This window comes from Pipistrellus hanaki (assembly GCF_964339955.1).
Source record: "Pipistrellus hanaki genome assembly, chromosome: 18".
Lineage (NCBI taxonomy): Eukaryota > Metazoa > Chordata > Mammalia > Chiroptera > Vespertilionidae > Pipistrellus > Pipistrellus hanaki.
Genome location: NC_140520.1, coordinates 33,087,640 through 33,108,655, shown reverse-complemented (window position 1 = coordinate 33,108,655; position 21,016 = coordinate 33,087,640). Strand labels below are relative to the sequence as shown.

At 59.7% G+C, this 21,016-nt stretch overlaps 1 protein-coding gene across 1 annotated transcript; it reads right to left on the bottom strand.

Moving 5' to 3' along the window:
* Positions 1 to 1,509: 1,509 nt before the first annotated feature.
* ETNK2 (ethanolamine kinase 2) lies at positions 1,510 to 20,807 on the bottom strand. The gene is made up of 8 exons (XM_084865907.1): positions 20,383 to 20,807; positions 18,181 to 18,440; positions 15,290 to 15,412; positions 10,053 to 10,195; positions 8,460 to 8,543; positions 5,604 to 5,749; positions 3,996 to 4,069; positions 1,510 to 2,543 (listed from the first exon to the last, which is right to left on the bottom strand). Exons 1-8 carry the CDS (start codon positions 20,635 to 20,637, stop codon positions 2,471 to 2,473), a joined length of 1,158 nt encoding a protein of 385 aa, XP_084722033.1. The 5' UTR covers positions 20,638 to 20,807; the 3' UTR covers positions 1,510 to 2,470.
* Between the last annotated feature and the right edge of the window lie 209 nt (positions 20,808 to 21,016).

Sequence of the window (21,016 nt, the reverse complement as noted above, 5' to 3'; positions counted from 1 at the left end):
TCTTCAAAATAGACTCGCCCAGGCTGCGGTATTTTGTGGAAGAGCCACACTCACGGGGCCAAAGAGCCGCATGTGGCTCACGACTGCGGTTTGCAGACCACGGTCCTAACCTCATTGGAGCTACAGAGACAGCCACGCACCGGCATGGTTTTGGGGCCAGAGAAGCCTGCCCTCCCTGGCAGCCTGTGTTGGTGCCCCGGAGCCCCGCCCCTGCCAGGAGAGGAGGGTGGGGGCAGGTGGGTTGGTTGCAAAATCAAGAACAGCGTGTCCTGAATCATTACCTGGGTTACAAGGTCATTCTCTGCCTCCGCCTCCCCCCTGCCCAGGCCAAGGGTCTGAGCCCCAGCAGGTGAATCCTGCCCAGGCAAGCTTTGTTCGCAGTGCCTGCTGGGTCTAAAAAAGCCCAGTGCTGCCCGTCTGCAGTGACGGTGGGACTCCAAGGCTCATGGAGGATGTGCCTAAACTCTCACCCACTCTGCCCCACCTGCCCTCGTCCGTGGAGAACTGAGGAATAAGGATGCTTTTCCAAAGAAGGAGTAGGAGGTGCCTGCAGGTTAACACCCTTGTGAATGTGGTGACCAAGCCCGCAGGGGCCAGAACGGTACCTGGGGGTCCCTGGACCAGCCATGCCCTGCTCACCACTGCAACACCAGCCGACACTATGGCATCAAGGCCCGGGAGGAGGGTCGTTCCTGCCCTCAGCTCCGGAGGTGTATCTGAGAGGAACAAAGAGCGGGCACTGCCCTTCAGTCCACAGGAAGGCTGCCCCATGACCTGGCCCCCACAGAGAGCCCTCAGGCCTGCCCTGCCCAGTTCTGGCACCACCCGTGCGTCACTGGCACCCCTAGGCTCGGTCCTGTGCCCACTGGGGCCCACCCACAGTGGGTCACCGGGACCTTGGAGGCAGTTCCGGCTGGCTCAGTAGTTGCCATGGAACCCTGGTACTTTTACAGGCAAAAGCCAAACAGCCAGAGTCCACCTGGCGGGGCCGATACTGCCCTTAAGGGCATGGGGCACCTTGGGGGAGGGGGTGCCTGGAGGCACTGCTGCCCAGTCTAGGGAGGGCAGCCCTAGCAATCTGAGAGGGGCACCCCAGCTCACCTGGAGCTCCTGCTCCCTTCCCTCGAGCCTGCTGAGAGGGTCTGAGGGACAGATGGGTTCCGGGTGAGCAGAGCCAGAGGACCACAGTAGGAGCCCGGGACTTCCCCTCAGTGTCCCACTGGTTCCTCTGGATAAAGCCACCCAGTCCAGGAGTCCACAGCCTGTCCCCTCCAAGCAGCATCCTCCTGGGGCCAAATGACTCTAGCAAGAGGGTCAAAGGCAGCAGCCACCAGATCTACCCCAAACCAGGGGCCAGGGCCAGGCAAGCCAGGTGCACCCAGTGCATGGGACCCCTGGCTCACCTGAGGGGACCCAAGCAGGGCTGGAACCCCCGCCGCCCCCCACCACAGGCATGTTAACCACACTCTCCAGTCAAAGCCTCCTCAGCTGCACTCGCACACAGAGTGATCCAGAAATGGCCATTTTTAATGCAGAAAAATCAAGATAATTTACAAAGGCTGAGGGCCCGGGGGGGCTGTGAGGGCAGAAAGGAGATGGAGACTGGCGAGTCAATGCTGTCAGCACCTTCAGACAGCCGACCCAGGCTCCAGCTTGCCCCGAGAGCCCTGGGCCTGCCTGCTCCTTGGCTCCCACTGGTCAGCCCCAAGTGGGAGGCCATGGAGAGACAGATGCCTGGAAGGCAGGGGCAGGAACAAGGCTGCGGGCCCCTCCGGCTGGGCCTGGTGGCGTTCCCTGGCCTTCCTCCCAGCAGGCTGCAGGGGGCGGCACAGAGCAGAGGGCACAGGACAAGGCCCTGGGCTGAGGTTTGGGAAGGGCTATTTGATTGGATCTGGCTCGGAGAATGATCGCAGATGAGGCAGTTGCTAGGAAGGTCTCAAACCCTTCGAGAGCCCCCTTCCCCCGTTAAGTACATCCACCTGTCAAGAGTTGGCATGGCGCTGGTTTGGGCTCCACACCTCCCACCTGGGGCCTGTGGGCGATGGCTGCAGGCTCAGGGCACTGGAGGTAGAAAGGACCTTCCCACCTTTCCCCCTCCCCAAGCCAGGGAGGGGGGTGGGGGGTGGGGGGTCAAAGACACCTCTAAGGCAGCCCAGACTCCGGCCTGGCCCGGGGCTGAGCACGCTGGCCTCTCAGGGGTGGCTGTGGTCCGAGTTATGGCTGCTGCTGCAGGCACGCCCCCCTCCAGGTCTGGCCAGGTAACGGGGACCCCCAGAGCTAGGTCCATCAGCCCCTCCAAACAATAGAATGTGGTCCCAGCAGCGCCCACGAGGGGCTGGCAGTGTCCTCCCCGGATACCCACCTGTCCCCTCTTCCCACCTCGTCCGAGGGTACAGACCGACCCAGAACAGCGCGAGTCCCAGAGAACCAGCCTGCCAGGCGGAGGGGGAGGGGAGGGAGGGGGGTGCGGTCACTTTGGCATCTCCAAGGCGGACACCTGAGGCTTCACTTTGAAGTACTGGTTGAATCGGATCACTGCGTACCTGCGGAGACGGGTGAGGGAGCCGGGTGAGGAGGGGAGCGTGCTGGGGGCTCACCCAGCTGCTCACCACCAGCCCACCCGGGTCTGTGCAGGTCCACCCCAGCCCAGGCTGGTTTATCTGTTTTTTACTCCAACTATAATTTTACTTCTAAGCACAGACTAAGCCTACCCTCCTCCAACAAGGTCATTTTTGATGTTTTACCGTTCAGCCATGTCACGCACATTCATGCTGCTGAGCAACAGATCTCCAGGACTTCATCTTACAGAGCGGACCCTCCATACCCCTTAAACGGCGACTCCCCGGCCCCCTCCCCAGCCCCTCGCACCACCGCTCTTCCTGTTCCTGTGAAGCGGCGTTTTATTAGTATTTCAGACGCGGAATCCTACAGCTTCTGTTTTTGTAACTGGCTTATTTCACTTAGCACAATGCCCTGGGCCCATTCATATGGTAGCACGTGGGGTGAGCTTGCTCTTTAAGGCTGCGTGTGTTCCACTGTATGAATTGACCACGTTCTGTGTACCCATTCATCCATCGGCGGGCATGGGTGGCTTCTACCTCTTGGCCATTGTGAAAAATGCTGCCACGGACTTGGGCGTCAAGGTACCCCGTGGAGACCCTGATGTCACTCCTTCTACCCAGCAGTGAGCCTGCTGGGCCTTCCAGGCACTCTAAGGTGTGAGGAAGTTCAGTAATGGTTCCCACACGTTTCTCTACGTCCTCGCCAACGCTTTCATGTTCTGTTCATCTGCTAGTGGCCATCCTGACAGTGATGAGCTCATTGTGCCTCTGACTGCCTACCTCTGATGGCAGTGAACACCGAAACCAGGGCAGTGATGCCCTTCAGGCTGAGGGCGGATGGGAGGAGCAGGTGAGGAGACTGGACCAGAATGAAGAACAAGGTGGTTCCTGGCCCTTAGGGACCTATGCACCCACATGATGTAATCCCCCACCCACCCATGGGGTCTGTGTCCGAGTACAGTGTCGGTACAGCCTGCAGTGCGTCACTGGGGGCCACTGAAGGAGGAGTGGGGATCTGACACCCCCCACGGTAAGCATGAAACCACCGAGCGGCCTCAGCAAGTCACTTCTGCTCTGGACCGCTGACCCTGCTGCTATGGAGTGACGGCTGGGCTCACGACCTCTCAGACTGGTTTGTCACCGTCCCATCCCCACCAGGCCCCGTGGCTAGGGTCCTGGAGTTGCAGGAGGAGGCAGGGAAAGTGTCATCGCCCGCCAGGCGGGCAGGGCAGGTGCATAAACTCCAGGCTCCTCCGAGCTGCTCCGGCTCCTGACCTCCCCTGGAGCACTGACCCCCAGGCCCTGGCCGGCTGGTGGGGACACGTTAGCAGGTGAGTGGACTCTGGACGTTCCATTTGGGCTGTCCTTTGCCCTCACACCCTCAGCTTCCTTCCCCCCTCCGCCTGGCCCCTGCCCCGAGTCAACGGTGCTCACCTGAGGAAATCGAAGTCGATGGTGGAGAACTGGTTCTGGATGAGGGCCCAGAGCGCCCAGAAAAAGTGAGAAGCCTGCAAACGGAGCAGAGGGTGGCACGGTGTCCTGCCAAGCCTGGCCCTGACCCCGTGTGCGCGAGGGACGCAGTCTCTACGGCAAACACAGAACCAGGACGCTGGCGGGGACACGGAGGTCACCGGGTAACATCAGTGGTGAGGTCACCGGGTAGGATCTGGGGGCTCCACTCCCTCTAATTGAGTCGGTTCTTCCCGAATCCCACACCCCCCGGGGGTGTCGGCGAGATGGTGCTCCCGGCCCACACCGATTCCCCCTGGCTTCTGCCCTCGGGCAGCTCCTCCTCAAGTCTCCAAGGCCAGCAGATGAGCCTCTGAGCGAACCCAGGGCACCGGCCAGTGGAAGGGGGGTAGGTAGTGCCCCTCAGCAGTGCCCTGGCCACATGACCATCAAGGCCTGGCCTGCCAGATAGCCCCTTAAAGCGACCTCTCCCTACCTTCTGTCAGGAGGTGGTCGGGTTGGGAAATGAACGTAGATGTGGGAATAAGAAGCCAGAATCTGGGCACTACGCTTTCAGCTGTTTCCCCCAGAGCCAGAGGCGCCCAGGGGCCCAGGTCACCCCAGGTTCAAGAAGCCAGAGAGCCGAGCATCCAGCTGCCCCCCAACAAACAGTGGTGACACACGTTATTTTTCCTGCTGGGGTCCCGCACCCCGGCCCAAGACCTGCTTGCTCTGGGTTGACTATCGGGTACCTTCCTCCCCTTTCTGCCTTTTTCAGGACTTAAAGGGGACGCGTAGGCCAATTAGCACGTATGAAAGATTACTAAAAACTTTAGCGAGAGAAAGACGTGGAGTGAAACGAGTCAGGAGGAAGAGCCTGAGGGAGAACCAGCTTTGTGCGGGCGAGGACGGAAAGGGCAGCTGAACTCCCAGGTAAGCAACGATTTGACTTCAGCTCCTGGGCGGATTGTGAAACTCGGGGCAGCTGACTTACTCTTGTTTACGCATGGCTGACAAGAGTAAGGCTCGTTAGCATGCTCCTGGGCACACACCAGTGGAGACCTGGCACGAACCACAGGCGCTGAGTAAGGAAGGGGCACACGGGATCAAGAATGGACAGCACGGTAACCGGAGCAGAAAGAGCCCGATGGGAAAGGCTGACCGAGTTCTGAGTCAGCAGAGGACCCTAACCAGGAGGATTAGAGCTAGCATTCTCCGTCTCCTCCGAAGGCTCTGAAGAAGAAGGGGCGTGCTTAGCATGAAAGACCAAGGTTAGACACTAGGAAGAACTACTGGTCCCAGTGAGAACTGCTAACAGAGGAAGCGGAGCTCTTTCCTGGAAGTAGTTTCCCAGGAAAGGGGGAACCTAGACTTGAGGGGGAGGGGGAAACAGGGTGCAGGGCACCTTCATATGATGGGGGTGCCCAAGATGGCTCTCCCTAGGTCTCACCTCCAGGGTGGGGTTCCCGGGCTCTGTCTGCTTCCTCCTCTACCACAGGCTGCCAGAGGCAGGAGCTGGGGGTGGGTCCCTCGTCCCACCTCCTGGCTCTGCCCTGCCCTGCTCCTGCCGGCCACGAAGCCACACACACTCACCAGGGCAAACTTGTTGACCTGCACGTAGAGCCGCTGCACCTCGCTGGCGGTCACCGCCATCCCCTTCTGGGCCTGTAGGTAGTAGCGCAGCCACTGTAGCTGGGTCTCCCTCGCCGGGTAGAGGCAGTAATCGACTTCATTCACACCTGGTGGGAGGCGGTACCACAGACGTGGCTGCGAGATGGCCCACCGGGGCCTCCTCCAGCCCAGGTGCCCCTGCTTCGCAGGGCGGGGCCTAGCAAGGCAGCCTGCTGTCAGCTGCAATGTAGAGGGTTGAGCCCCACCCCAGCTGAGGCGCTGAGAGGAGCAGATTGGCTGAGGAGCAAGGGCTAGTCCTGGGAGTGATGGGGACCCCCTGAGCACCGCTGTCTCCCCCATTCCCTACATAACATGATGCCATATAGAGATATGGGGCACAGCACTGAGTCAGGGCTCGGTTGTCCTAGGTGCGATGCTGACCTCCAGTTAACCTCGGACCAGCCCTTTCCTCTCACGGGCCCAAATCTCTCCATTGCAAACGAAGGCTCCGTGTGACGCAGACGCTGCTTCCTGAGGGCTGGCTGCTTAGACATCACCTGGAGTGATCACAGCAGACTCCAAGGCCCCTGCCCCCCACCCACTTCTCCAGACTGGGGAACAGCCAGGACTCAGTGGCCTCCATCCCTCTGGTCCGCCGAGTCCTCAAGCTGCCAGCCCAGCACCTGGGCACATCCTGGGCCCAGTGGCAGAGGCCTGGGCTTTAGACAGAACTAGGCCTGGACCACCTTCCCCAGCCTCGCCCTCCCTCTCCCCTCCTTTCCAAGCTTCCCTGAGGTTTCTGGAGAAACACACTCAGTCGCCCAGGGCCCTGAGAGTATGGCTAGAAAGAACCTCCTTGTGCAGATGTAGAAACTGAGGCCGAGAGAAGACCCTTTGCTCAAGGTCAGGCAGCTGGTTAGAGGTGGTTCAGGATGGGAACACGGATTTCCAGCTCCCAGAACAGACAGACCCCTTGTTCCCACGAAGCCTGGAGGGCCCTCTCCCCAGCTCCCAATCTCCTCCCTGGCCCTCCTCCCTCCCCCCTGCTCAGTCCTCCTCCTCCATTCGAAGCTTAGGAGCAGGATGCAATCTGCCCCTTTGGAGAAATTCCAGCTGGACTTCGCTCTGTGTGTTGGGTGAGAAGGGCTTAACACGCTTAAGCATGATCCCTTCTGGAAAGGTCAGTGGCCTGGCAGCTGAGCATGCAGAGGCCCCGTGCCCTGCGGATGCCAGCCTCAGCTCGTGCCAACCCCCACAGTTCAGCTGCTCGGCCCAGCTGAGCCTCTGGTTCCCGAGAGTCTTACCCTCAGGTATAAGTATACTTGTCAGACCTGTGGTCGGCAAACTCATTAGTCCACAGAGCCAAATATCCACAGCACAACGACTGAAATTTCTTTGGAGAGCCACATTTTTTAAACTTAAACTTCTTCTAACGCCACTTCTGCAAAACAGACTCGCCCAGGTCGTGGTATTTGGTGGAAGAGCCACACTCAAGAGCCACAGTTTGCCGACCACAGCGATAGACCAACAGACCTGGTTGGCTGGGGTTCCAGAGGGTCATGATCAGCCTCGATTGGGCTGCGGAGTGGCTGAGGCTGGGCCAGGTGAGGTTTATCCTAAGCCTCAGCAGCTGCTGAGTGCCTCACCCTGCCATCCTGGGGTGCGCCTCCAGCCCCAGTGCCGGGGGCTAGCTTTTCGCCCCACAGAATTGTTTTTAACAGGCCCTCAAGCTGGGAACAACCGCCCTGCTCCCTTACACACTGATTCTATGTACAGGCTGCCTGCTCCTAGGATAAGGTGACCAGACGTCCCGATTTTTAACAATTTGTCCCGTGGCATTTTAAAAAAGATTCTTTCCAAGAATCGGGACTTTTTTAAAACGCCTCGGGACGCAGGACAAATTGTTAAAAATCGGGACTGTCCCGCCAAAAGCGGGACATCTGGTCACCTTATCCTAGGAAGCACTTCCGGATCCACCATCCAGCCCTGCTCCAGTCTCCGGGCTGCAGAAGGCTTCCCGCTCTATATCAGCAGCCAGGGCTAGTATCTGCTTAGTATGTGTCATGTTTGTGTGTCTCATGTCGATACTACGACGCCAGTCCCAGTATTTTATCTCCGGTCTACAGAGGCACAGAGGAGGCCAGGGTCAGGCAGCAAGCACCAGAGCCAGGATTCCAAGTCGAGGAGCCATGCTGCCGAGCACAGACTTTAACCGGCTGCAAGGAGGTTCTTCCCATCATGCCCCCAGGCAAGCAGCTGCTTCCAGCTGGTTCTGCTCCCCACCTGCCTGCTGGGCCCTCATCCACAACCTCACCTGCAGGTTGCACTGGGCAGAAAGGAGCGTGGGCAGGGGGTGAGGAGAGGCTGAGGTTGTCCTGTGCCGGCTCCGCTGGCAAGGGCTCATGCACCCAGAGGGAGGGGTCTTTTTCTTTTCTTTTTTTTAAATTAAATTATTATTTTTGTACATATACCATTGCCCCCCCCCCCCCCCCGTACATAGGGAGGGGTCTTTTTCGAAGTCACATGCCAAGCCAGGGATCCTCGGGATCCTTCGCAGTATCGACATGAGACACACACATGGGCATGTCTTCCTACTTTGTACCAAGCTGCCAGACTGGCAGCAGGTGCGCTCTGGGCAGGAGGACCCTGCCTCTCCCAGGAGACTGGAAGCTCTCCAAGCCAGCCTGTGTCTCCCCATCCACCTCCCGGCCCCGAGCTGGGATATGTCTAGGCTCCACCCCCCAAGTACGGGACCCCTCTCACCCTCTCTCCCTGACCTGGCCATCCATCACTCAGAGGGAATGCTGGACAAAGGCCAGAGAGCAACGCCCTTCTCACCTGCAAACTCGTTGAAATGGTTGCCAATGTCAAAAGCTTGGTAGTTGTAGCCGGCGTATTCATAGTCGATGAACCGTACGTGACCTGCGAGGCAGAGAAGCACTGAGGTTGGCCCTGGAGACCCGGACAGGCCCGGTCAGGCCGCTGCAGACGTGCGGAGTTCACCCGCTCCCGTGCAGGCCTGGCAGCCAGCTGGCCTCGCCCAACCTCTTCAGCAGCATTCTTCAGCTGCTTCCTTCTGCCTGTCCCTCTGTCCACCTGCCCCCTCCCCCATCCAGCTGGCCCTCACAGAGCAAGTCCCTGGGGCACTCCCCAGGTAAAGACATTTGTCCTCAGCACGGCCAAGGGCCTGATTTATAAACCAAGGGGTTCCCACCCTCGCCGGTTTGGCTCAGTGGCTAGAGTGTTGGCCTGCAGACTGAGGGTCCCAGGTTCGATTCTGGTCAAGGGCACATGCCTGGTTTGCTGGCTTGGTCCCCAGTGGGGGGTGTACAGGAGCCAGCTGATCAACGATTCTCTCTCATCATTGCTGTTTCTACCTCCCTCTCCCTGTCCCTTTCTCTGAAATAAAAAAATATATTAAAAAATAACTTGCCGGGACCGGTTTGGCTCAGTGGTAGAGCGTCAGTCTGCGGACTGAAAGGTCCCAGGTTTGATTCCGGTCAAGGGCATGTACCTTGGTTGTGGGCAAATCCCCAGTGGGGGGTGTGCAAGAGGCAGCTGGTCGATGTTTCTCTCTCATCGACGTTTCTAACTCTCTGTCCCTCTCAATTCCTCTCTGTGTAAAATCAATAAAATATATATTTGAAAAAAATAAATAAATAAAAATAATAAAGCAGCCATGGCCGGTTTGGCTCAGTGGATAGAGCATCGGCCTGCAGACTGAAGGGTCCCAGGTTCGATCCCGGGCAAGGGCATGTGCCCTAGTAGGGGTGTGCAGGAGGCAGTTGATTGATGTTTCTAACTCTCTATGTCTCTCCCTTCCTCTCTGTAAAAAATCAATAAAATATATATCTAAAATAATAATAATAATAATAATAATAATAATAAAGCAGCCGGGACCGGTTTGGCTCAATGGATAGAGCGTTGGCTTGGGGACTGAAGGGTCCCGGGTTCGATTCCGGTCAAGGGCATGTACCTTGGTTGCGGGCATGTCCCCAGTGGGGGGTGTGCAAGAGGCAGCTGATCGATGACTCTCTCTCATCCATGTTTCTAACTCTCTATCTCTCTCCCTTCCTCTCTGTATAAAATCAATAAAATATATTTAAAAAATAATAATAAAGCAAAGGGTTTCTGGGAGAAGCTCAGGTCAGGCCACAGGAAGGCTTGAAACAGCAGAGAAAGCGTGGGAAGCCCAAAGCATTGTGGGGGGGAATCGCTCGGGTGCCCTAACATTAAAGACCCCCACAAGCCCTGCCGGTGAGCCCTTTCGGGGCGCAGACTTTTCTAAGTGGGAGTTTGTTTCCTTTTCCATTTCTCTCTGACAAACGGACTGACGATCTCAGTGGAAAGGTCTCCTTGTGCTCGCCCCCGGACCAGCCTTGGGAGCAGAGCCCCACCGGCTGCCCGGCCGCCCGGCCCACAAAGCCGTACCTTTGGTGCTGTCATAGATGATGTTCTTGCAGAGCAGGTCGTTGTGACAGAACACCACCGGGGAGCCCAGCTGGGACAGGTGCTCCTTCAGCCAGGCCAGCTCCCGCTCCAGCACCTCCAGCGTGGGGACGTCTGCGGAGAGGCTGGGCGGGCGAGAGAGATGGGCCAGCTGAGGGCAGGAACAAAGCCCCCGGAGCCCCTCTGCCCCCCTCCTCCCCCCACAGCATACACAGGCCCTGCTGCTGAGGAGTGAATGAATGGGTCCCGCAGAGGCCTGGGAAGCTGACGAGGAGCCACTGTGCATAGAAGCTCTGAACCGTGGTCCCCGGACGCACAGGTTCCGTGCACCCTAACAAGCCAAGGAGTCAGCACGGCCCTGAGACCCCCAGAACCACGGATGGGATAGCGGGGGAGCAGGCGTTTTGCTTCCACACATCCATCTCCTGTTTGCTCTCTCGTCCAGGGCAGGGAGAGGATGGGCAGGGGCGTGAGAAGGAGAGAGGTCCCCCTGGTGCTCCCACGGGTGCCCCCACCCCCAGCCCAGAAACCGGAATGTGCAGAAGGGTTCTCAGCCACTAAGGTGTCCCCATGTCCCCCCGGGAATGGGTGAGTGGCAGACTGCCTCACCCTTTGAGAAGGTCAAAGCTAAAGAGGATCCTCGGTCTCCAGACCAACCCAGTGCGGAAACTGACGCTCAAGGAAGGGCAGTCTTCCTTCCAGCCTCAGGCGTCTCCTGTACAGCTAGACCCTCTGCGTCAGTGGTTCTCCACCTTCCTCATGCCGCGACCCTTTAATACAGCTCCTCATGTTGTGGTGATCCCCAACTATAACATTATTTTTGTTGCTACTTCATAACTGTCATTTTGCTACTGTTACGAATTACAATGTAAATATCTGTGTTTTCTGATGGTGTTAGGTGACCCTGCTAGCGGTTCTTAACCAGCTGAGAACCACTGCTGTACATCCCCCTAAGGAGCTCAGCCCTCAGCCTGTCTAAGGATGGGAGTCAGGTCAGGCCACTAACCACGAGGGCCCGGTGCCCCGAGGCTCTGTGCAGGCCCTCGGAGCGCAGGCACCTGTTAGGGGCTGCCAGGGAGGCCCCCTCCCTCCCACACTCACTGGAGTTTATCTGTAACCACAGGCTGCAGAGTCTGCATTTCCTAGGCTCTCCCTAAGAAGCTACCTTTTTTTTTTTTTTTTTTTTTTTTTTTTTTTAAGATTCTCCTTTTTCTTGGACAGAGACCGTCCAAAGATAAAACTTAGGAGGCCTCCTTCAGTTTGCCGAGGTCTCGGCTTGAAAAACATGGCTTTGACATCCAAGATGCCTGCTGCCCAGGCCCTGACCTCTGTCTGACCCCCACGCTACCCACCCCAAGGCCACAGAGATGGTTACCGTGGGAACGATTCTGGCCTCCCTCCCTCCCCCGAACACCTGGACTATAGCCAGTGCAGCTTCCCTCAGGCCTGACACCACCATCCTCCCCGGGGCTGAGGGCTTGAGTCTCATCTCGGAGACTTTCACATCCCTCTCTGAGCCTGTCCCTCCGAGGCCACAGGCGCAGGTGACAGGGCCTGGGGTCCTTCCTGAGGAAGGGACTGATGCCTGGCCGGTGTCCACTCAGCGCTCAGGATCGGAGCGGGGAAGGCCGGACTTTCCAAGGGCTCGGCTTGCATTATCTTTGCCCTCACGCCGCTCGGCCTACCTGAGTCTCCTTGTGTTGCCCCAAAGCCTTTATCAACCCCACATCCTCCTGGCCACCCTGGCCACGGCCGTGCCGACCCAGATGCCTAGGCTACCCTATTTCCACGGGGTCTCTGCCTCAGCCCGCTCCATCCCTGAGGCTGCGGGGGGCAGTGCTCCTCCAAAGTGGACCTGCTCCCCTGCCTCAGCATCACCAGGAGCCTCTGAAATGCAGACGCTGAGGGTCATGTGAGACCTCCCTCCACTGTCCGGGGTCAGAACCTGCATGGAGCAAGCACCCAAGGGAATCACATGCTCAACCCTGGGAACCCCAGCATTAGACAGGAGGAGAGCGCGGACGATGGGCCAGGCACAGAAACGCACCAGGGCCGAAAGCCCCGGAGGCCCAGCAAGGGGGAGAGCTGGGGAAACAAGAACCTTGTGCCCAGGGTAATCTATCTTCCCCCGGCATATTGCTGATCGTGACCTTTTCCTCCCTGGAGATAACATCCAGGCCTCCGTTGCATTTCAGCTCCAGGCCCAGAAAAGCAGCAAAACCAGACAAGTGCCACGTAGCTGCCTCAGGACCAGCTGCACTGACTAATGACCCTGCCCTGGCTCCAGCCAATGGGTGGAGACCGTGACCTAAAAAAGCACACCCAGAAAGCGGGTGAATATTCTATCAGACCCTCCCTGAGACCTCCCCTAGGATTTCCACCTGAGGGAAAGAGAGAGAGACTCTCAGGATGAGAGAGAAATACTCTCAGGATGAGGGACCCAGTGTGCGCTCTCCCTCCAAGGAGCACTCCCTGCCATTCCCTTCCCCTCTTCCCTATAAGGACCCAACCAGGGGAGCAACAGGCAGCGGCAGCTCATCCCAGGCTAACCCCCTGAACCTGTCTCCCAGGCAGGTTCCTGAGCCAGAGCAGCCCAGCCTAGGCTCTCCTGCTGCTGCTTCTAGGCCCTTCCTTGTTTCCCTGTCCTGCATGTATCTTTCCGTCACCTATGGACCCAATACCCTTTGGCTCAGTGCTAGGTAGCCCCTCCTTTTGGATATCCCCATCCCTATCCCCTTTCCCTTAAGTAAATTAAAATTTTCTTTATTCAGTCTGAGATGGCTATTTAGCCTGCCCTCCCATCAGTGACTTTCACCTTTCACCTAGTTCTAAAGGCTGCCCATTTAACTCTTCTCCAGCTGGTCTCCCTGCTTCCCTAACTCCCACCTCCACCATTTCCTGGGCAGGTTACTGACCCGAGTCCCCAGCTCAAACACCTTCACAATTACTTCCCACCCCGGCCAAATGGAATCTTCCTTCCTCAACTTGACCTTGAAGGCCCCCTCACACTTTGGCTCCAGCTCACAGGACCCTTGCAGCACTCTCTCTCTCTCTCCAGACCCCTCCCAACCCTTCCTGAAGATCTGCTCCGGCCAACTGGTCTACCCCACATCCACCAGCAAGCTGCGCTCAGGCCACCTCCTCCAGCCAGAGTGCCTCCCTTCCCATCTCTGCCGAGAAGACCTTCCCTGGTTCTCCCCCGCCTGGCACACACTGCACACCCTGCTCCTCCTGTGGCTCTGCAGGGGCAGGTCCTCTTGACCCACAGGGCTCCTAAGCTTCTGTAGGCAGCGCCAATGCCACCTCGGCATTTTTTGTTTGCTTTAAATCCCAATCAATCGGTGCTTGTAAAATGAAGGATGGACTACATCAGATTTATCAGGAAAATTATTAGAGAGGGTTATTACAGAACTCAGGTACTTCATCTTGTCTGAGTGGCTGCTCATCACAGCCTGCTCTGGGGTATTATGGGCAGGACAGGGCAGGCATCACCCCCTAATGAGGCTCGAGAAAGTTAAGCCAGCTGATTTGCCCAAGGTCAAAGCTGTGGCAAGAACAAAGGGAGTTGGTCGGCTCCTCTCCAGAGAAGACTCTCCTCCCAACAAGGTCACACCCCTCCCCCAAAGGATACACAGTGGCCGCAGAGTCAAAGGAAGCTGCAGTAGCCAGGGTTATGCCTGAGCATTGGCCTGGACGCCAGTCCTTGAGTTGCCACTGATAAGTAATGACCTTGGGCGAGTCCTATCCTCATCCAGGGTCTCAGTTTCTTAATCTGTCAGATGGACGTGGTGGGCTGGGAGCTCTCCGGTCCTGTCGGCTGAGATGGCAGGGGTCCCACTTCTCTGCGTGCTGTTCTAGTCCTAAGAGGCAAGGCAGTTCTTGCCCCAGAGATAACACTTAACACAGAAGGTCTGAGCGTGCGCCATGCTGGACAAATAGTCCCAGAGCAGTGTTTGATCATCCCTGAGTGGGAGGATCCAGATAAAGCCTCCTGTGTGTGAGAGTGGGACAGAGATACGCGATCGGGAGAGATTCCATTAATGTCTCATCATCTTCAAGGAGGGGAGGGCGTACCCTGCGCTCAGACCTGGGTACCCCATCTCATGAACACCTGGAAAAAAGGGTGTTCAAGCTTTTTTTGGGGAAGGGGCAGGATGACACCCCTCTTTCTTCCTTGCCCCATTGTTGACTCAGGTAAGTGGGTGAGTCAGGTACCTGAGGCTAGAAGGACTCTCAGGTGGCTGGTCTGGGAGTCCTGTCTTATCTGGGAAAGGATGCTGTTACAGTGATGAAAAGAGCAGAGGAAACAGCAAGCTGTCAGTCGGAATAAGGTGGAAAGTGAGGTTGCCAGGCGGGGGTGGGGCTGGGGCACGAGGGGATGAGAGGCATCCAGACAAGCAGCAGGAGTCTTGATGTCCCAAGACCTTCTCAGCTGATGAGCTGACTTCTGACTGGCTGGAGGATCTGACTGGCTGGAGGGGCTGGCTTCTGACTGGCTGGAGGGGCTGGCTTCTGTCTGGCTGGAGGGGCTGGCTTCTGACTGGCTGGAGGGGCTGGCTTCTGACTGGCTGGAGGGGCTGGCTTCTGACTGGCTGGGGGATCTGACTTCTGACTGGCTGGAGGGGCTGGCTTCAGACTGGCTGCAACAGCCTCACCGCTCTCCCAGAGACTGGCTTCCCTCCTGGGCTAGAAGGCAGCTCAAGTAGCCCTGACACTGGGCAAAGCTGAACTCTGAGCCTCAGGGCCCTTTAAGTAAAATGGAAGACACTGTCTCTGACCCCAGGCCCTGCCACACCCAGCAGGCTCCAGTAGTAATAAGCAGCCCTGGCCGGTGTTGCTCAGTGCTTACAGGACTATCTCGTGCATTGAAGGGTCTTAGGTTCGATCCTGGGTCAGGCTGTGTGCAGGAGGCAGCCTATAGATGTTTCTCTCTCCCCCATACCTCCTCTCTCTGTAGAATCAATGAAAGAAACAACACATCCTCGGGTGAGGATCAAAAAAAAAAAGAAGAAAGAAGCACAAGCATGGGTCTAAAACTGTGGGTTCAAGGTCCTCAGGTTTCTCAATTGGCCCCACTCTCCTTGGCAAAAGAGGCTCAGCGATCGGGACTGAAACCACTGACCCTCCTGCGGGGTAGGGTGAAGCAAAAGAACGGGGAGCAGGATCACATGAAGGCGGAGGAGACGGTGGCAGCCTCGAACCCTCCCGGATCTCTGTACCTGGGGTTGACCTCGTTCTTCACAAGGGTGAAATAGGTGTGCATCTTGTGCCAGAGGGTGGGCTTGGGCAGGCTGCCGTTGGTGTGGATGGTGTGGATCTTTGCCATTTCCAAGGCAATTAGCCTACAGCAGAAAACAAAGAACAACACAGGAAGGGTAGTGTATCAGTCCCTCCTGACCGGAAAGAGGCCCTACAGTGTCCAGGAGGGGGGCTGGCCAGAGGGCAGAGTCTGCTGGGGCTATTACATATCTTTCCAGAGCTCTCTCTACGCCTCAGCGGAGGCATGGAAAGGAGATTGGCCTTTGGCCTAGCAGGTCCTTTTCCAGAACTAGAGCTGGCCTAGCAGAAGGGCAAAGCAGTGGGCTGTTGGCTACTTGGCCAGTGACCCTGCCCCACCCCAAGGTCATGTACCCACAGCAGGCCCTGAGGACAGAAGGGTCCCTTGGGATGGGGGCAGTGTCCCCCCCCCTCCCTGGACTGTGACCCTCAGGGGGAAGTGAACGCAGGGCACCAAGGGATGGGGGGGAGCGGTCATGCCAGGCGGGGAGGAAGGCCCGCCTCTTATCAGCCCGGCCAAGGTGGGGAGGGACGCAGGCGGGCCCCGGGCAGCCCCTCTCTGGGGCAGGGAGTTGATGCTGGCGGCTGGGTGCCAAGGACGCAAAACAAACCAGTTCTATTTTCAAGTTCTCCCGTGGACATTATCCAAGGTCCCCGGAGGGAAGGAGGGGCGGTGGGGAGCTGAGAAGGCAGCTCCGGGAGGGTGGAGGTGGGTGGAGGGCTGACCGTCAGGGAGGGGGGGGGGGTGCTTGATAAGGACTCATCAGCGCCTGAGGCCTGGGTCCCGGCTGGGCTCCCCCACGGCCTGGGCCAGCTCCCCCTCTGCAGCCCCACTCCCGCCCGCTGTCAAGCCTCTAACATCCGAGCTTCCTCTACCTCTGCCTGTTGCTCCAACAATCATCTGGGAAAGACAACAAAGGCACTGTTTGAAACCTTGTTGCCGAGCTGTCCAGGGACACCCACGCCCGCCCCTTGCCGGGTCCTGGGAAGGGGCAGGGCCATTTCCCAGCAGGACAAGGGGCCGCTCTGGGGCCCCTCTGGAAGCCCCCAAGGCTCCCACCTCCTACAGGGCGGAGGGGGCGGGGCGTGGCAGCAGCTGAGTGGGTGAGAGAGGAAGGCTGGAGGCCCGGGAAGAGGAGGGAGCCCAGGGCATGGCCTGGGCGAGGCGAGAAACAGACCTGAGACCCAGGCCTCCCCTCCCCTCCCCAGAGGAGGATTCGCGAGCTGAGCGTTTCCTTGAATATCAATAGGGATGCTGCCTGGAATAGCAATGGGAGTGAGCCTCAGCGCGCAGCATCTTGATGCCGCAAAGCCTCAGCAGGCCCAGGCTGGGAGGTGGGACTCAGGGCCACGCGGTGAAGTGCCCCCAAAGTTCTCCCCCTCCCCACCCCCGCCTTCCCTCCTGGACCCGCCTTTATCCCAGGGCGAGAATGGTCTATCCTGGGAAAAGGACTCAGGAAGGGCTACCTCCCACACTTCGCTCAATTTTTGGCTTTTCCCCCCAATGAATGTCAGGTTCTTATTATTGGACCCTAATCCACCCTCCTCTTCCTGACAATGGTAATTATTTCCACGAGAGGGGGAGTGACGGTGTCAGACGCACAGGGGCGGTGAGACTGGGAGTGGTGAGGACCTGCCAGTATTGGAGCTGGGAGGAGCTGGTGGGGTAGCAGGACAGGGCTCCGCACCCTCTGCCCTGCCCAGACCTCCCTCTCCGGCCTGGGTGCATGTGCCGCTGCTCAGCGGGGAGCCTGAGCTGTCCCTTAAGTGGGCTGGCACACCCCCCAAACCCAGACACAAACACACAGCGACAAATCACAACTCCGGGGGATCTGCTGGGGCCTCAGCAGCCAGGAGCCCTGGAGTGGAGGGTGAGGCTCTTAGATTCCCTCCTTTCAAGTCCTTAAAAGGCCTGACAGGGGTTCCCTGCAAACAGGGCCAGGGACACTACCTTGGGGTTAACTGCAGCAGGCGAGGGAGCAAAGGAGCTGTTTGGTCTACTCCCCAGGGGGGCTTTGCTGTTGCCCCTCGGAATCTGGAAGGTTCCTTCCCTGCGGGTGGGACAGGACAGAGCCCACGGGCCCTGGGCAGGCCCCTATGCCACTCTCCCCAGAGTCACCTGGGCGCTCACTCCGGTCTGAGTGCCCTGCACATGGCCGCAGCATTGGAGGGAGGACGGTGGATCCTGCCCCGCACAGAGGAGAGTGCACCCAGCCCCACAGCCCCAGGGCCTGAGGGTCCTCTAGATGTAGGCATCCCCAGGACTGGCTCCCTGGGGCCTGTGGGGTTCTGTGAGGCTCTGGAAGCTCAGCAGCTCCCCGAACCCGGGTTCCCACTTTGTCAGGACATCTGAAAGGAGCTCACAGTGTGGGAGGGATGGCATCTCTCTGGGCTACGAACCCTGCTCCCCCCAATACTGAGCTCATGGCAGGAGGGGAGGGGCTCAACTCCCTGAGGGGCTGGGATTTGGCTCAGATTTCATTTCCAAGGCTGAGCAATGCGTCCATGGACCAGGACGAGGATCCCTGCCGCATTCAGGGACCCAGACGCTTGGTTTGGTCCCACGCTCACCCAAGTTCTCCAGCGCCTCCCCTGAGATCTCCTAGCAGACCCCACTGCAAACCTACACAAAGCAATTGCCCCTCTTTGCACAGCAATGCACACACACACCCACACCCCTTTTCCATGCAATTTCAGGGAGTTCTCAGATCTTATGACTCGTTCACGGACTCCACGTTACACCACGGAAGCTGGCCAGGGCTTCCAGAGCCCGAGGCCCGAGGCCCGAGGAAGCGTGGAGATGGCCAGGACCCGGGGCGCCCGCCCTCCTCACCTGAAGAGCCGGGGCTCCCGGATGTGCTCAGGCCCCAGGGCCACGCCCCGCATGTACTCGTAGCACAGCCCGTTCTGGAAGGTGCAGTAGAGTTTGGGGGCGCAGCCGTGGGCTCGCAGCAGCTGGAAGTTCCTGACCTCGCTCTCCCGGTCCACCAGCAGCTCCGTCCGCTCCCCGTACACCCGGACCAGCACGCAGTCCTGCATGTCCTCCTCCACGTAGCAGGCCACCAGCTTGTTGGTGATGCCGTCGGTGAAGCGCTGGCACGGGGAGAGGGCAGCACGGGGTGCCTGGGGCAGGGCGTCTCCTCTTGCCCCACGGCCGCCCAGCGCCAGCCCGACCACACGGAACCCCATCCTTCACACTCCTTTACCACAGAGCTCACACCCCCCAACGCCTGGGATGGGTTAGAGCAGTGGTTCTCAACCTTCCCGATGCCGCGGCCCTTTAATACGTTTCCTCCTGCAGCGGTGACCCCCAACCATACATTTATTTTCGTTGGGACTTCATAACTGTCATGTTGCTACAGTTAATGAATCGTAATGGAAACATCTGTGTTTTCCGATGGTCTTAAGCTCTACAGCAGCGGTTCTCAACCTTGTGGGTCGCAGCCATTGGAAAACACAGATATTTACCAAAAAAGTGGCAGCTCTGGCTCAGGCCAGGCACCCCGCGTCTACCTCCAGGGCTGGGTTTGTTTGTGTGGGGAGTCTGCACACCCCTTGAGGGTTAGAAGCCCCCTCCTCTCCTTCCTCCTCCGCCCTGGCCCCGAGGGGAGCCCCGACTGACCAGCATGTGGCAGAGAAGACACCGGGGACTCACTCTGGTCTGAGCCCAGGACGAGTCCATGCCCACTGGGCCAACTCTCCCTGCCCGTAGGCACAGGGCGTTCTGCTGTCCCTCCTGCCCATCCAGGGTCTTGAGGGTGGCACCCACCCCAGGGCTTGGGTGCTCAGAGCTCCTTAGGGCCTCTGCGTTCCACACCAGAAGAGACCATCGACCCTGAGCGGGGAGACCAGGCTCCCCAAGGGGCTGACAAGGAGGAAGGAACCATGGAATTGACAGGGCACAGTGGCAGTGCTGGGAGGGGCCTTACAGAGGACCTCTGAACCAATTCTGGGCAGGGAAACTGAGGTCCTAAGAGGGAGGGACTGGCAGGTAGCATGCTAGGCCGGTAGTGGCAGTAACTCGGGCCTGCCCGATGCTTTGGGCCTCATCCTCCAAAGGAGATCTTTTGTTTTGAAAATGCCACCTCCCCACCCTTCTCCCAGGAGGGGTCTGTGAGCTTCCACACTCGGTCCAGGACCTCCCAGAGGAGGAGCCGCTCCAGCGCAAGCTGCAGGTGCCTCCCTCCTGTCCAGGGCCACCCCCCAAGCAGCTCCCAGAGGGATGGGAGGGTGGGCAGGCGACACATTTTTTTTCAGAGGACACAGGTCAGCTGGGGTGTCAGCCAGAGACTCCCTGCACATGTGTCCATTTGGGTGTGGGAGGCGTTGTGTGTGTGTGTGTGTGTGTGTGGTGCGTGGCTGAGCCTGGGCCAGGGGAGATGGGGAGGGCTCCCACACAGCGCAGTGGCCAGCTGAATCCCAGACCCGCAGAGCCTGGAGGCTTTGCTACCACCACATGGTGCAGAGAGGCAGTACGGTGTGTGTGTGGGGTTCCTGAAAAGTCCCTGCCCGCAGGCTTCACAACCCGCTTGGTATACGCTCAGGCAGCCAGGGGCAGCGGTGGGCAGCCAGGGGCAGAGGTGGGCAGCCAGGGGCAGCGGTGGGCAGCCGGGGGCAGCGGTGGGCAGCAGGGGGCAGCGGTGGGCAGCCGGGGGCAGAGGTGGGCAGCCAGGGGCAGCGGTGGGCAGCCGGGGGCAGCGGTGGGCAGCAGGGGGCAGCGGTGGGCAGCCGGGGGCAGAGGTGGGCAGCCAGGGCAGCGGTGGGCAGCCGGGGGCAGCGGTGGGCAGCTCGGGGCAGCGCTGCGACAGGGGGTGGGGCCCGTGCTGCACACTGACAGTGGACAGGTGGACCTCCGGGGTGCACGCCCGCCAGCCCGAGTGGAGAGGGGAGTGGAGGGCGCAAGAGGCAGACGGATCAGGAAACATACATGCAAACATACATGCAACACCACCCTCCTGCTCAGCGCCGCGCCCCCTGGGCCCCACGCCCATAGGGATGCCCGGATCGACGCCCGCACCCCTGCTCGCTCGGGTACCTTGGTCCGAACTTGCTCGGGCTTCCACTGCGGCCGCAGCTCGCGGATGAGGCGCAGGGCGCCGGGCAGGATGTCGTCCGGGTGCACGGAGACCGCGAAGCAGGGGACGGCCGCCCGCGGGGGGCCCGGGGGCTCCCGGCAGCGCGCGCCGGCCGTCGCGCCCTCCTCCATGCCCCATGGGCACTGCGGGCCGGGCGCCGGCCCCCGCAGGTAAAAGGGCGCGCGCGGCACGGGCGCCGGAGGGGGCGCAGCCATTCCCGGGGCCGCCCCCTCGGAGCCGCCGCGCGCACGCGGGCCGGGCCGGGCGGAGGGGGGCCGGCGGGGGCGGCGCAGGCGGGGAGGGGCCGGGGTCAGGCCATGCCCCGGGAGCCCCTGCCCGCCGCCGCGTCCGCCTCCGCGCAGCCCGCCGCCCCGAGCCGCCCCGGGGACGCAGCCGGGGCCGGCCGCGGCGGTGACATCACGGGCGGGCGCGGGGCGGGGGGCGGGGGCCGCGGGCCGCGGGCACGCCCCCTCCCTCCGCCCCTCCGCCCCCTCCCTTCGCCTTCTCCCTCCGCCCCCTCCGCCCCCTCCGCCCCCTCCGCCCCCTCCGCCCCCTCCGCCCCCTCCGTCCTCTCCGTCCCCTCCTCCGCTCCCT

Coding starts and splice junctions, on each gene's coding strand:
- ETNK2 (XM_084865907.1), bottom strand. CDS start 20,637: ATGGCTGCGCCCCCTCCGGCGCCCGTGCCGCGCGCGCCCTTTTACCTG. Junction 8,544..10,052: donor CATCTATGACAGCACCAAAG/GTACGGCTTTGT, acceptor TCTGCCTCGCAG/GTCACGTACGGTTCATCGAC. Junction 2,544..3,995: donor ATCGACTTCGATTTCCTCAG/GTGAGCACCGTT, acceptor CCGTCTCCGCAG/GTACGCAGTGATCCGATTCA.